The sequence below is a fragment of the Eleutherodactylus coqui genome, chromosome 1 (genome assembly GCF_035609145.1).
Source record: "Eleutherodactylus coqui strain aEleCoq1 chromosome 1, aEleCoq1.hap1, whole genome shotgun sequence".
NCBI lineage: Eukaryota > Metazoa > Chordata > Amphibia > Anura > Eleutherodactylidae > Eleutherodactylus > Eleutherodactylus coqui.
The window spans coordinates 290509596-290522899 of NC_089837.1; the positions used below are offsets into that span (position 1 = coordinate 290509596).

General features: G+C 45.5%; 1 protein-coding gene across 1 annotated transcript; it reads right to left on the reverse strand.

Annotated features, from left to right (window-relative positions):
- Positions 1–636: 636 nt before the first annotated feature.
- PIGV (phosphatidylinositol glycan anchor biosynthesis class V) lies at positions 637–8260 on the reverse strand. Its single transcript, XM_066572967.1, has 4 exons — positions 8083–8260; positions 3985–4100; positions 2800–3891; positions 637–961 (listed from the first exon to the last, which is right to left on the reverse strand). Exons 2-4 carry the CDS (start codon positions 4090–4092, stop codon positions 719–721), a joined length of 1443 nt encoding a protein of 480 aa, XP_066429064.1. The 5' UTR covers positions 4093–4100; positions 8083–8260; the 3' UTR covers positions 637–718.
- Between the last annotated feature and the right edge of the window lie 5044 nt (positions 8261–13304).

A 13304-nucleotide genomic window follows, 5' to 3' on the forward strand; every position in this document is an offset into this window, starting at 1 on the left:
TAAATCTGCATCACCGGTGAATTTATGGTGTAGGTTTATTTTTTCGAGATTTAGTAAAATTTCATCCATGATACTACTACTACTGGAAATGCTACAAATTTCCTGTATGCAACTCTGTTGTGTCAAATCATACCTCTATAGAACTGAACTCGCCATAAAAAGTTGTATTCAAATATAAGGATTGTAGATAGAGATGAGCGAGCACCCAAATGCTCGGGTCCGCGTTATTAGAGTCGAGCTTTTCGTAAAATTCGAGAGCTCTACTCGAGTAACGAACCTCATTGACTACAATGGGAGACTCGAGCATTTTTGTATGTGGGACGCCGGGTGCCGAGCTTTTTTTTCTTCTCCTAGGTTCGTCTCTCTCTCTCTCGCCAGCCAGCCAAAAAATCTGCCAATGACGTGCACTGCGTCACGGCGGGGAGGGGCCAAAACAGGCGTGTTACAGTGGGGAGGAGCCAAAAACTGGGGCAGGGTCGAACACGGCTTGATGCTCCTTAGAGTAACGAGCACCATCAAGTACGCTAATGCTTGAACGAGCATCAAGCTCGGCAGAGTACGTTCGCTCAACTCTAATTGTACACCAGCATCATTAAAGCTTTTTGAGGGAAAAAAACAAACAACTAACTATGGCAATTCATAAGAAAGATACACCTTTATTAAAAGTTACAGAGTTTTTCTGTATAAATTTACAATGTTCCAGTCACCCACCCCCAAATTATGTCCACGGGAGGAAATTCACATGTAAGGCTGTTCCAATCACCCAGTATCCTAAGAAATAAGCCAGGATCATCTTTGTCCCTTGCTGAAGTGAAGTCCAGGCCAAAAGTAACTGAATGGCTGGATTGGAGGTAGTTTTAACTTTCTTAACACCCCAAATCCAAGGTTCATTCTTATGCAGCACATGTGAACAGAACCAAAAGAGCACGGGGGAAGATGAAAATAGGAGCCGTGTTAGCACCTAGAAGGAGAACAAATATATTATGAAGACAACATATCATATTGTTGCACAATTAAAATTCCCTAAATTGATGTAATATTTTAACTTTGTTTTATTCCAAGTATTACAAAATTAGTACAAGGAACATAGTCATACAGAATTTGTACAATATTTCATACAGACATAGGCCGCCTGCAGACGGCCGGGTCGGATCCGGCAGCGAGAATTCTTGCCGCGGGACCCAACCCGAGCGCATTGCAGAGAGCAGTGCGTACTCACCCGCGCCCGCAGCTCCGGATCTTCCATGTGCCGGCTGCCAACGCATGAGCAGACCGGAGCCGGCGGCGGGTGAGTGACGTTTCTGTGCGGGGGGCTCTGCGAGCCCTGCACAGAAATAGAGCATGCTGCGGTTTGTTTGCCACGCAAGATCTTGCGCGGCCAAACCGCGGCCGTCTGCATAGGATTGCGTTTGTTAACGCAATCCTATGCAGGCTTTCAGCGGCGGAAATCCCGCCGCGGAATTTCCGCCCGTCTGCAAGCGGCCATAAGAGGAGGAAAAGGAATATCTTTCTTGATAACATGAAGAAAACAAAATCTGTTATCATAAATTATAATAAACAATTCAACAAACATGATGGCTTTTGTGCTGATGTATCTTATTTACTGCAGAATTGATTGCATGTGACAGACAGCAAGTTATAGAGCAGGAGGAGCTGGGCAGATTGTTATATAGTTCCATGGGGAAGGATTCTGTATAACTTGTATTTTATTCATTTTTTCTGAGCTAAGAGGTCCTGTCAGTGATTGCCAGCTATCTGAATGACTGAACACAGAAATATCATGTGTGACTGTGTATAAAGTAATATCTGTCACTGTTAAGGCTGCCCATTGGACTTCCAAGTTAGGTCACTGACACAGAGCCTATGGAGCTATGCAGATTGCCTTTTTTTCACATGGACAAGTGGCATATCCTATTCCTGTCTATATCATGGATGAGAAATAGGACATGCTAATGCATATCTATTCACTGTGTCCGTGTAAATGTGACCCAACTCACACACGTGGGAAATCTGAACACCCAAAAGCCAAAAATCCAGCTCTCATGATAACTCCATAAAATGTTTCTTTATTGTAGCAAGTTCTTTAAAAGCCTGGGAGAATTCACACAGACACAACAGAATTACCATTTTATGGAATTATCACGAAATATAGATTTTTGGCTTTTGGGCGAACCTGGAGGTCTGAACAGGATCTTTCCATGCACCACTATTGATTTTGAGAAAAAGCAGGTGAGCTGGCACTCTCCAATTTTGTTTACTTTGAAGTGCACACCTGGCCTTAAATTAAACCTTTTCCCACAAAACTATATATCAGTGTGCTCAGGTCCTTCTGCTCTACAACATCATTTGGACGGCATGCTCAAGTTCACTGAATCCATTTAACCCTTTCCAATCCACTGTCTGATGTCTTTCTACATTCTGATTAAAGCTTGTACAGTTCCAATGTCAGAAGACGTCCGACAGGGTATACTAACCGTCTACTGCCAGCCACTCTGCTGTCAAAGCCTCTCTGGTGCACACACTGGCTTTAGCCAGCAGATGGCACCGTTATATAACAGCAAAAAGAGAAAGTCTTTTAGGAAACTGAATCTAAAATTGGATTGTAAAGGGTTAAATCCTGATAGATATTCCCAGAAGTAATTTCACAATATCTTAACTGCTGTTCCCCATCCCATACTTAGCTCATGTTGCACAGCTTGAGGTCTAAAACTGTAGATATTTCTATATAGTATTAACAATTTCTGTAACCGTACATCCTAGATTCAACATTTACTAGATTATGGCAAAAAACCCATTTACCTGCACATGCATACACAGGAATCCAAACACGGTCAGTGCTGCAAGATGTGCTACATAGACAAACACTTGAGGTCCATAGAATCCATTTGTGTGTTTGCTATGCACTTTGTACAGACCCAGTGTTCTGCATAGCTCTAGATTAGAAGAGGCGTATTCCGTTATTGTAGCTATACTCAAAATTAAAACAGGTAAAGCCAACAAGAAGTTGGGCAACTGCTGTAGTTTGAAGTATCGAAGAAGTCCAACATCCCAATATTCACTTTGTATATGTGAATATGCTAGCGGAAAACTAAACGAACACCAGGCAGGAATCAGTTCCTTGTGCACACGGTATCCCTTTTTCACAGCTAGTTCTACAAGTTCTTGAGGTATTTGATCAGTTCCATAGGACTGAAGACAAGATCTAACATAACAAAATCCTTGAAAGAGAGCAAAAGGTAGAATAACTAAAAGAATCCCATATACGGTCTTCATCAATTGCCCACAATTCCCTTTCCTATGTACCACTGCCTTCATAGCCAAATACAGCAAAAAGCCAGCATTAACCACCCCATTGGAACGTGCAGCAGAGGCAAGAGAGAAAAATACAGAGCCGCACAGAATTCTACACTTCTGTAGCTGCCACAACCCAGTGAAAGTAGTCAGTGCATAGAGACTCTCAGAGTAGCCGGTAGTCATGAAAATGGAAATTGGACTCATACAAAAAAGAAGTGCAGCAAGGAATGCTGAACGACGCGACTGCAAAGTCACACATCCAAGTAGGTACAAAGACACTGCTGCCAGGGTAGAACAAATACAGTTTAGAAAGGCAGAGGAAATTAGCAATCGGCTATGCAGTCTCAACAGCCCTGCCAATGGCAGAAGCGGTCCTCGTGCAAGACCTCCAATTATAAGTGGGAATAGAGGGAAGAAAGCCATATTGTGTTCATAGACATATCCATGCTCAGCTACAAACAGGAAGTGTTCTGCATCCCATCGTCCTAAACCACCAAATAGTAGCTCAACTATGTGGTCTGCCGAAGTACTTGGTTCAAGTCTTGGTGGAGAAAATGCATCAGCACTGTGATCTGGTATCAAGAGATTGAATGCAACCTTGTCAAGAAAAGAAAAAAAAAACAAAACAAAAACATTATTTGCATTTCATTTATTTGCCATCAATACAAGTTTCAGACTAAATGTTCTCACCTGCATTAAAAGGGTTAGGCCCCGACACCATAGAGAGAAGTAAATGACCTCCTGCAAAAATGGGTCATGACTGCACCTCAATTTGCAGTTGCTCCAGTACCATCCCATAACAGGACCTGGTGGAAGGACATCATAGGCAAAACTTGTTAAGTCAGTGAGAACATCCAACACACACCAAACTTAAACATATAACCATTACATCATCCTATTGACTATGCAAGGCCTTTCACTAAAGATGGTGTCATATTTAATAGGATTAACCCTTTCGGAAAGTCTCATAAGAGCCAAGACCCCTACCCTAGCCAGGGATTTTGTGCATAACAGAACCAGGGGAAAGAGCACTCTATCAATTGCTACTGGCAAGTACCTTTTTGGATATAGGCTTCTCAATAGTGCTCAGTCTTTTGGAGGTGGTAACCAAGCTGATGGCCAGAGGCGCACGTTTGGCCACTGATATAGTCCTTTCTCCCTCAGTATAGCATACTCACCTGTCTTCAGCTCCCCCAGGGCAAAGCTGAGCAATTCCCACTGCCCAGTTTCCATCCCCCAGTACGGATGGTTAATCAGAGGCCATAGCATCGCCTTCCGAACTCTTGGCATCACTACTCACATCCTAGGCACCATGTTGCCAGGAGTTCTTAGCACAAAATTTTAATCAAAACATGTGGGCCCATCTACCACATCGCCTGTGGGGGCTGTACTACATAAGTAGTGCAGTATAGTATGCAATGATCAAATGATCGCATCAAGAAATAAGAAAAAAAAATTTAGAGCAAGACAAAAAAACAAAACATTACAATCGGTATTGCTGTGTCTATAATGATCCAAAGTATATCCCACATGGTGAATGACAAAAAAAAAAGCGAGAATTGACGCTTTTCATACATCTAAAAAAAACCAAAAACACACAATCCAGAGTGATCAAAGAGTCACATGTCCGAAAATGGCACCAACAGAAACTGCTACTTGTCCTGCAAAAAAACTAAACCTCACACAGCTTCAATGGTTAAAAAATAAAAAAAGTTAGGAGTCTTGGAATATGGAAATGCAGATGCAATTTAGGTGTTTTTATTGTGCAAGTATAGCAAAAAATAATAATATATATAAAAATATATTACTTCACCATCACCATAATTGTATGGATTTGCAAAATAAAAGTGCATATAGTTGTAAGTGGTTAACACTATTGATATTTACATCCATGTAGAAACAGGAATATATATCTGCAGGAGCGTTCAAGAAGATCACATGATTTAATTGAGCTCTGCTCAGTGCGCTGCCAGCACCTCAAAAGGGGTTGTCCAGTTACAATATAATTTTTTATACAAGTCTACAGGGCTTAAAAATGACAAAGCCAGTGGTACCTACCCATCCTGCGTTTCTCCTGGCTTTTGCTTTGGAACAGACGTCACCTGACCATTCTCCGGACACATCCGCTCGGATGCTGTGAGCCATGATGCCAGAACAGCTCCTGACCGCTGCAGTGGTGTCTGTTCCAAAACAAAGACCAGCAGGACTGTTGGTTTTATTATTTTATGCCCTTTGCACCTGGCATTATATTGTAAGCGGACAACCCCTTTAAGCTCTGTTCTGATGGGCTCAGCTTGTAAAGGGAGGCCTAAGCCCTGCTCTTTTTCTTCTACTCCATCATAGTCTGCAAGCTTCTGAGTTCTATCTAATCAGCCAATTAAAACGGTGGAGGTTGCCGCCACTTTGGGGTGTGGAGTTGCCTCATCCAGCCCAGAGGTGTTATAACAGTTTAAAATTGGAAAGTGTGACAGCCAGCAGCCTGCCTGCGATGTACCAGACAAAGATCCCCTGCACTTGCCGAAGATGCTCCGATGTTTGGTTCTGGGAAGTATGAATGATTAAATCGAAGTCATGAGAAGTGCATACTTTTAGGCTTCTGAGCATGTATTGTGCTGCAATGCAGTCAGGGATGTGTTCAGCCTCTGTATGTGGCATGTAGCTAACCCGATTCCACAAGACTTATGGCCCATTTACACGGGACGATTATTGTTCATAGTTGTTCAATACCCAGTGCTCCGGCAGGAATGTAAACGATGGTCGTTGTGTAAATGTATTCAGAGACTGAATGAGAATTGTACAATCTTTCGGTTTCTCCATGCAGAAAACTGCATAAAGTGTTGTCCAGTGTAAACAGCAGTCAATCACTTCTGAACTGCCTGCTTTCCGTGAATGGAGGCGGCCCGCTTCACCTCCATGCCGGCAGTGCTGCCAGCGATAGTCGCTCCTGTGTAACAGCGGGGGAGCGAGCATCACTGGGATGAGTATTGTTTGCCCAACAGCTCGTCCCGTCTAAATGGGGCATTAGATAGAACCAGGCTAGATGCGGAATCCCAGCAGCTTCTGGTCTGAGCGAGAATAATAATAATCTGTATTTGTTTAGTGCCAACGTATTACGCAGCGTTTGAGGCACATGGGGAACGCAAACAATATGAAAATTACAGAAGTTACACGTGGTATTCAATTATTTGGAAACAAAGGGCGTGGGGGCGATACAGAAGGCGCGGGGCAGGAAGTGTACACAATAAGGCCGCCTGCAGACGAGCGGAAATCCCGCCGCGGGATTTCCGCCGCTGAAAGTTTGCATAGGAGTGCATTAAAATACGCACTCCTATGCAGACGGCCGCGGTTTGGCCGCGCGAAATCTCGCGCGGCAAACAAACCGCGGCATGTCCTAATTTTCTGCGGGGCACGCACTCACTCGGCCGCCGGCTCCGGTCTGCGCATGCGCCGGCTGCGCGGCAGCCGGCACATGAAAGAGCCGGGGCCGCCAGGCGCGGGTGAGTACGCGCTCGTCCCTGCAGGCGCTCGGGTCGGATCGCGCAGCGAGAATTCTCGCTGCCGGATCCGACCCGCTCGTCTGCAGGCGGCCTAAGCAAAAGAGAAAGCCGTAGGGAGAGTACCTGAAACTATGGTTATCAGAACTATTGAGAAGGGACTTGCTAAAGTCTAACCAGATCAGAAATATTTTGGGAAGGCTTGACACGTGGCTTGCTGCTGCCACTTTAAAGAAACCAGGAAGTGATGTACAGACCAATGTGTCATGCAGGATATTGTAAAGAACATGTTGGATACCAGTGAATGCTTAGTTGCCATCACTTTAAGAAAATGCTACAGATATGCACATGGGCATTGTGGGGTCTGTAGGACCACTCACACACGAAGTCGGAAAACGATTTTTATCTGCGTTTTCAAATGCAGGATACTGCGTTCAACAGCGCTCTTTAATTAACTCCATTATTGTGATGGCTGAGGACTTGCAACGTGCCAAAATAGAGCAGACAGCGCTCAAAAATGCCACGTCTGAACGCAGTTATGCAAGGCCCCACTGAATGGGAGTGTGTACTGCGATTATCGTGGCGTTCAAAATGCCACGGTAAAAAGTGCATGTGAGCGGCCTTACGGGAGCAGGGGCACTGGGGAACAGATCCATCTCAGGACTGAACCGAACGGGCCCCACCGACTGGTATGGATCTGTTCGTTTTCCATCCTATTGGACATTTTACAAAAGGCCGAAGCGCCGGACATCACTGCGTCCTGTAGTGTCTGGCTCCGAAAGGAACCTCCAACACTGATGTGAACACACACACACACACACACAGTTTTGGGGTGCGCTCACACGTTGTGGATTTTGACAGCTTATGTGGATCTGCAGCACATCTCACCCTTCTCATTGCAGGGTGAAGTCTGCAGCGGGAGAGTTGCACCAATTCCGCCATGTGGGAACGGCCGCTCATACACACACCTATACCCTGTCCTTCTGTAGAGGGGGGCGCACTGCCTGCTGCTCCTCCGCCTGCAGGACAACGCCTGCACTGCATTCCCACACCACGGCTGCTGCCCCCTCCTCCCCGCCGCTAATGCTCCACCGGCACAAACATTCCCCGCCCTGCTAAGTCTCGGCCGGCTGCCAGTGGTAAGACTGCTGCGGGCGCCTCCTAAACCTAATGGCTACACGGTCCACAAGTGACAGGGTGCAGGGACAGGAGCGCAGCAGAGCGGGCAGCAACGTCGTCAGCAATCTGTGCACTGAAGCTCGCGCTAACAGGGATTCTAGTGGTGCGTCCTTACTTATATATCACCACTAGAGGGTGCTCCAGTCAAGGAAGTGGGAAAGCTTTGTGTTCCGAGTCCTGCGGGTGTGGAGCGATTCCTGTAAAGCCCCCGCCGTAGCTACATAGTCCCGACTGTCGCTTCAGTAGAGCCAAGGTAGATGCTAAATCCTAGTGGGCTAAAGGACCTCTGATGATGTCACACCCATGTGACTCGTGTGGGAGGAGCCAACCTGGAGTTTGCCAGGAAGTGCTCTTTCCCTGGCTGTGAGGTGCAGCAGAGAAGAGTCATTATGGAGTCTGATAGAGAGATTGTTGGTTACCGGCGGCTGCAGACATCGGCACTGTTTATTGGAAGACCACCAACCATAGATGAGCCACAGCTGCAATGTTCTATGAGGACTGGGAACTCCAGATGCAATACTCTGCAGTACTGCGGTTATTGTGTGCACTGGAATACAAAGCTCTGCATGCATGGACTGGGGGCTCTGAGCACTAAGATGTAATGCTCTGCATAGACTTGAAGCTCTGTGTGCTTTAGGCCGCCTGCACACGAGCGGGATTTCCGCCGCTGAAAGTTTGCATAGGAGTGCATTAAAATACGCACTCCTATGCAGACGGCCGCGCGAAATCTCGCGCGGCAAACAAACCGCGGCATGTCCTAATTTTCTGCGGGGCACGCACTCACCCGGCCGCCGGCTCCGGTCTGCGCATGCGCCGGCTGCGCGGCAGCCGGCACATGAAAGAGCCGGGGCCGCCAGCGCGCGGGAGAGTACGCGCTTCTCACTGCAGGCTCTCGGGTCGGATCGCGTGGCTAGAATTCTCGCTGCCGGATCCGACCCGCTCGTCTGCAGGCGGCAGGATGCAATGTTCTGCATGGACTGGGTGCCCTAGGATGCAATGCTGTGCATGGACTAAGGGCTCTGAGTTCACTGGAATGCAAGGCTCTGCATGCCCTGGGTAGTTTAGATGCAATGCTCTGCATGGGCTGAGAGTTTCTGGGTGAACTAGGATGCAATGCTCTACATGTAAACTGTGTGCATTTTACTGTGAAATCCACAATGGATTTTCTAGCTTTTGTGGCTGGCGCACCCCTCTCTCAGTGTGGCTGGAGAATATAGAAACTAGTGCTCCTATACTAGCCCAGCCCCTTTTTCTTGTGTTCCCCAGCGAGGAGGTAAAATTAGCAGATTAGTTCAAAACAAAAAAACTGACTTTTTAAAATGTGGCTCATTGATGCATTTAGCACAAATTTTCTTCTTTCTCAAATACAGATGTGGCACCTGTTCCCCGAATAATCAGACTATGAATTAGGGCTATTTCAGACGACCGTATATCGGCTCGGTTTTCATGCCGAGACGATATACGGTGTCCTTGTCTGCAGGGGGAGGAGGATGGAAGAGCCAGGAGCAGGAACTGAGCTCCCGCCCCTCTCCACTATTTGCAATAGGAGGGGACGATATGGGGGTGGAGCTAAGTACAGTCACTTAGCTCCGCCCACACCCCACCCCTCCCACTGCAGATAGTGGCAAGGGGCGGGAGCTCAGTTCCTGCTCCTGGCTCTTCCACCCCACCCCCCAATTCCCCCTGCAGACAAGGACACCGTATATCGTCTCGGCGTGAAAACACAGCCGATATACGGTCGTCTAAATAAGCCCTTAAAGACACAGCAGGAAATGTTAAAAAAGAATTATTCCAATTTCTTCATGCACCTTTCTTTACCGAGAGCTATTAAGAGTGTTATTTTTTCTACTGTTTCATTGGAGGATGCAGGACCATGCCTCCATGTCCTCCCAACTACGTGACAAGGGAACAGTGAAGACAATGTCAAGCTGCTCCCTCCTCACCAATGGCCAGACCATGAGGAGGAATCCCTTAAGGTAGACTGTCTGTGAACCAACTCGCTCTGGTAGGAGCAAAGTGGCTCAGTGTGGCCTTTGACTAGACCTTCAATAAACGTATCTGTCCTAAAGACCGGTGGGAACATATGTCCTGGCCACCCTCTCTTCGTCTTAGGTCCCCCTGGATTCTACCCCCTCTTTTTGGATCACCACTTTTCTCGGTATTCCTGAGCCCTTCTCCTCATTGCACCCCCACACCTTTTGGCTTCCTGTCTAGAGGGGAGAGTTCCTTTTGTTTTCGGAACCACAATGGGTCCCTCCGATTTCACTGCCTGTTCCAAATTGGTTATTGAGAAGGTGTGCATGCAGACAGCTGACACTTGATATAGATCGTGTATCAAAGCAGTGTACTCCTGATTTATTAATAGCATCATGGTACATATATACTCCAAATGATGTAGCAATAAAGATACAAACCCTTAAATTCATAAGAACTTGGGATAGGCTCAAGCTTCTAATGATTAACATATGTTAACGCCTTTAGGTGTGTGTTACTAATAAAACACGTGATTTTGAAGAAGCAAGAAGAAATTAAAAATGCGAAGGTGGGGAATAAGCAGCTTCTCATCACAATTTAGTCCTCGCTTGTGAGAAAAGCCCATAGGAAGAGGGGGAGTGAGTATAGAATTTTCTTATTTTTAATGACAAAACCCCTTTAAGGGGTCTAGTTTTCAAAATGGGGTCATTTGTGGGGGTTCTCCATCATTGTAGCTGCTCAAGGGCTCTACAAATGTGCTATGAGGTCTCAAACACCTTTTAAGCAAAATGTCTATTCTGACAAGTATGAGCCTTTGCAATCTTGGCTTGGTGTAGGAAAACAAAGTGTTCCTCAAAATGTTAATAATCAATGTTAAGTTTGTACATCTTCTATATCAGTGTTCCCCAACTCCAGTCCTCGGGGACCGCCAACAGGTCATGTTTTCAGGATTTCCTCAGTATTACACAGGTGATGTAATTATTGTCAGTGCCTCAGACATTGCCACAGGTGTTCTTACCATAGGATATCTTGAAAACATGACCTGTTGGTGGTCCCTGAGGACTGGAGTTGGGGACCCCTGTTCTATATGGTTAAAAAATAACTGAAGTTTTTCCAATGTGCATCCAGAATAGAGTAAGCAGATGGAAATGTATATTTCATCAAAAATCTGTACAGTATATTTGAGATATTGCAGTTGAAATTGTGGAAAAAAATGACAATTTTTTTCAAATGTTCCCAATTTGAGCGCTTTTAATAAATATACACAAATTCTATCGGTCTTTTTTTGCCAGGATTTTATTTCTGTTTTATACGTTTTGTTTTTATTTAAATTGTTTAGCCAGAATAAAATAATGGAAATGACCTACAGCACCTGAAGCTGTATGTAAAGGCTCATTTAGACACAACGATTATCGCTCAAAATTCACTCAAAAGCCATCTTTTGAGCGATAATCGTTGTCTCTAACTGCACTGACATTGTGCAGTTTTTGTTAAGCTGCCGCTGATCTTTCAGCATTCTGAAAGACAACGATGAGCCTTATCAGGAATTCACAGCGGGATACAGCTGATACTATTGTTCCAGCTGTATCCTGCTCCCTGATGACAGGCTGAGTATGAAGAACAGAGCTATCCAGCTGCGTTCTTCATACCCGCTCGGAGGGCTCAGCTGTATAAGAGCCGGGCGCTCCGAGCAGAGAACAACTGGATGCAGAAGACAAGCGGCCCCGCTTGTCTTCTGCATGCTCCGGCTCGGAGCGCTTAGCTGTATAACAGCCGAGCGGGAAACAGCTGGATGCAGAAGTCAAGCGGCCTCACTTGTCTTCTGCATCCCCTGCTCGGAGCACAAGGTGAACGCTCAACATTTGAGCTATCACCTTGCGCTGTAAATGGACACGACGATTGTCTTTCACATACCAGGATTTGGGAGGGGCTTGATGGCATCTATGTCCCCCTGGTGAAGTAAGTCTTATCTATACTTTATACAATACCACATAGCAGCGCTGGAATTTTTTTCTCATTTTGTGACTACTCATTTGCTCACCCTGTAATTACTCCATTGCCTACGACATAGGTCCTACAGCGTCAGGAACTTCCATTGACGCTCTACCAGCCATTAAACAACTGATGGGATTACATGCTTGTGCTACATTTTGACAGCCAACTTGGCCCATAGGTGTGGAGCCCTGTTATTAGACAGGCCCACATCAGGTGAGTCCCTTTGTATTTACCATTGGGATTTTACATCATCCATTTGGCTCTTCCCTCTTGGAGCGCACACTACTAGAACATATTTCTATGTACCCCAAAATGGTAGAAATAAAAATCGGTTGCCTAGCAAAAAACAAGCTCTCCCATTATTTTATAGAAGATAGATAGAAAATTTATAGGTCTTAGAGCATAGCAACACAAAGCTATGAAAAGCTAGTTTACTTTTTTAGATGCCGCATTATAAAAATATACCCATTACGTTCAATGCAGGCCTTATTAACCTTGCCTACATAAACGCACTATATTTAAGGCTGAATGGAAAGATAAATTCATATGAACAGACACTGTGCACACCATAACAAACAGAACGTGCAAACAACAAAGACAACGCCAACAGGCGATCATCTCAATAACCACCAGAAGGCAAAATACTTATCAAGTGTACCAACACAACAAACAGATGGAAATATAAAGAAGTATAAGGTATTGGTCAGTAATTTGGCCAGAATACATAAGCTCACAAGCCCATGTCAAGGGTCCTCGTTATCTTTTGTGTCCCTACTCTGACAAGATAACTAAACCACAGGAAAAGGAATCCTGCATACAAGGGGGGTGATCATCTCAATAAGGACGTCCCCACAATGGAATCTTAGATAGGAATAGGCAGGAACACCAGATTAGGACATAATACACACTAGGCGTCTGCACACATACAGCCATACACTGAACAAGATATTGTTCATACCAGGTTTCTGCACATCTGCAGACCCAGGGGGAATCCCATTCACAACTACAAGCATACATACATCCATTGAAACAAACATAGACCTACACAAGTAAGGGGCAGAGAGTTAGACATCACCCATCTGAAGAAGGGGCTAAGGTGTCAGACAGCACCCATCTGACAGCATAACAGACATCCAATGTCTGGAGCCACACCTGACAGAAGAGTAAGGGAGTAGGGGCCTGTAGAACATGCAAACAGGGAAATCAGGTGTCCTGACAGTCTTCAGGGAGTGTGTGGGAGAATAACTCAAACAATAAGACAGCATGCAAGACTCCAAACACCAGAGTTCTGAGAGGGAAGGATAATGAGTAGCACCCTCTAGCAAGATCAGTGCTGATATGTATACAGACACATGGTGATTGGCTGGT

What these genes read in the sequence shown, in the direction of transcription:
- PIGV (XM_066572967.1), bottom strand. Translation starts at nt 4,092, where the DNA reads ATGGGATGGTACTGGAGCAACTGCAAATTGAGGTGCAGTCATGACCCA. An exon ending in GCCTAACCCTTTTAATGCAG is followed by an intron (nt 3,892 to 3,984) that starts GTGAGAACATTT and finishes TTTCTTGACAAG; the next exon opens with GTTGCATTCAATCTCTTGAT. An exon ending in TCCTGTGTATGCATGTGCAG is followed by an intron (nt 962 to 2,799) that starts GTAAATGGGTTT and finishes TTCTCCTTCTAG; the next exon opens with GTGCTAACACGGCTCCTATT.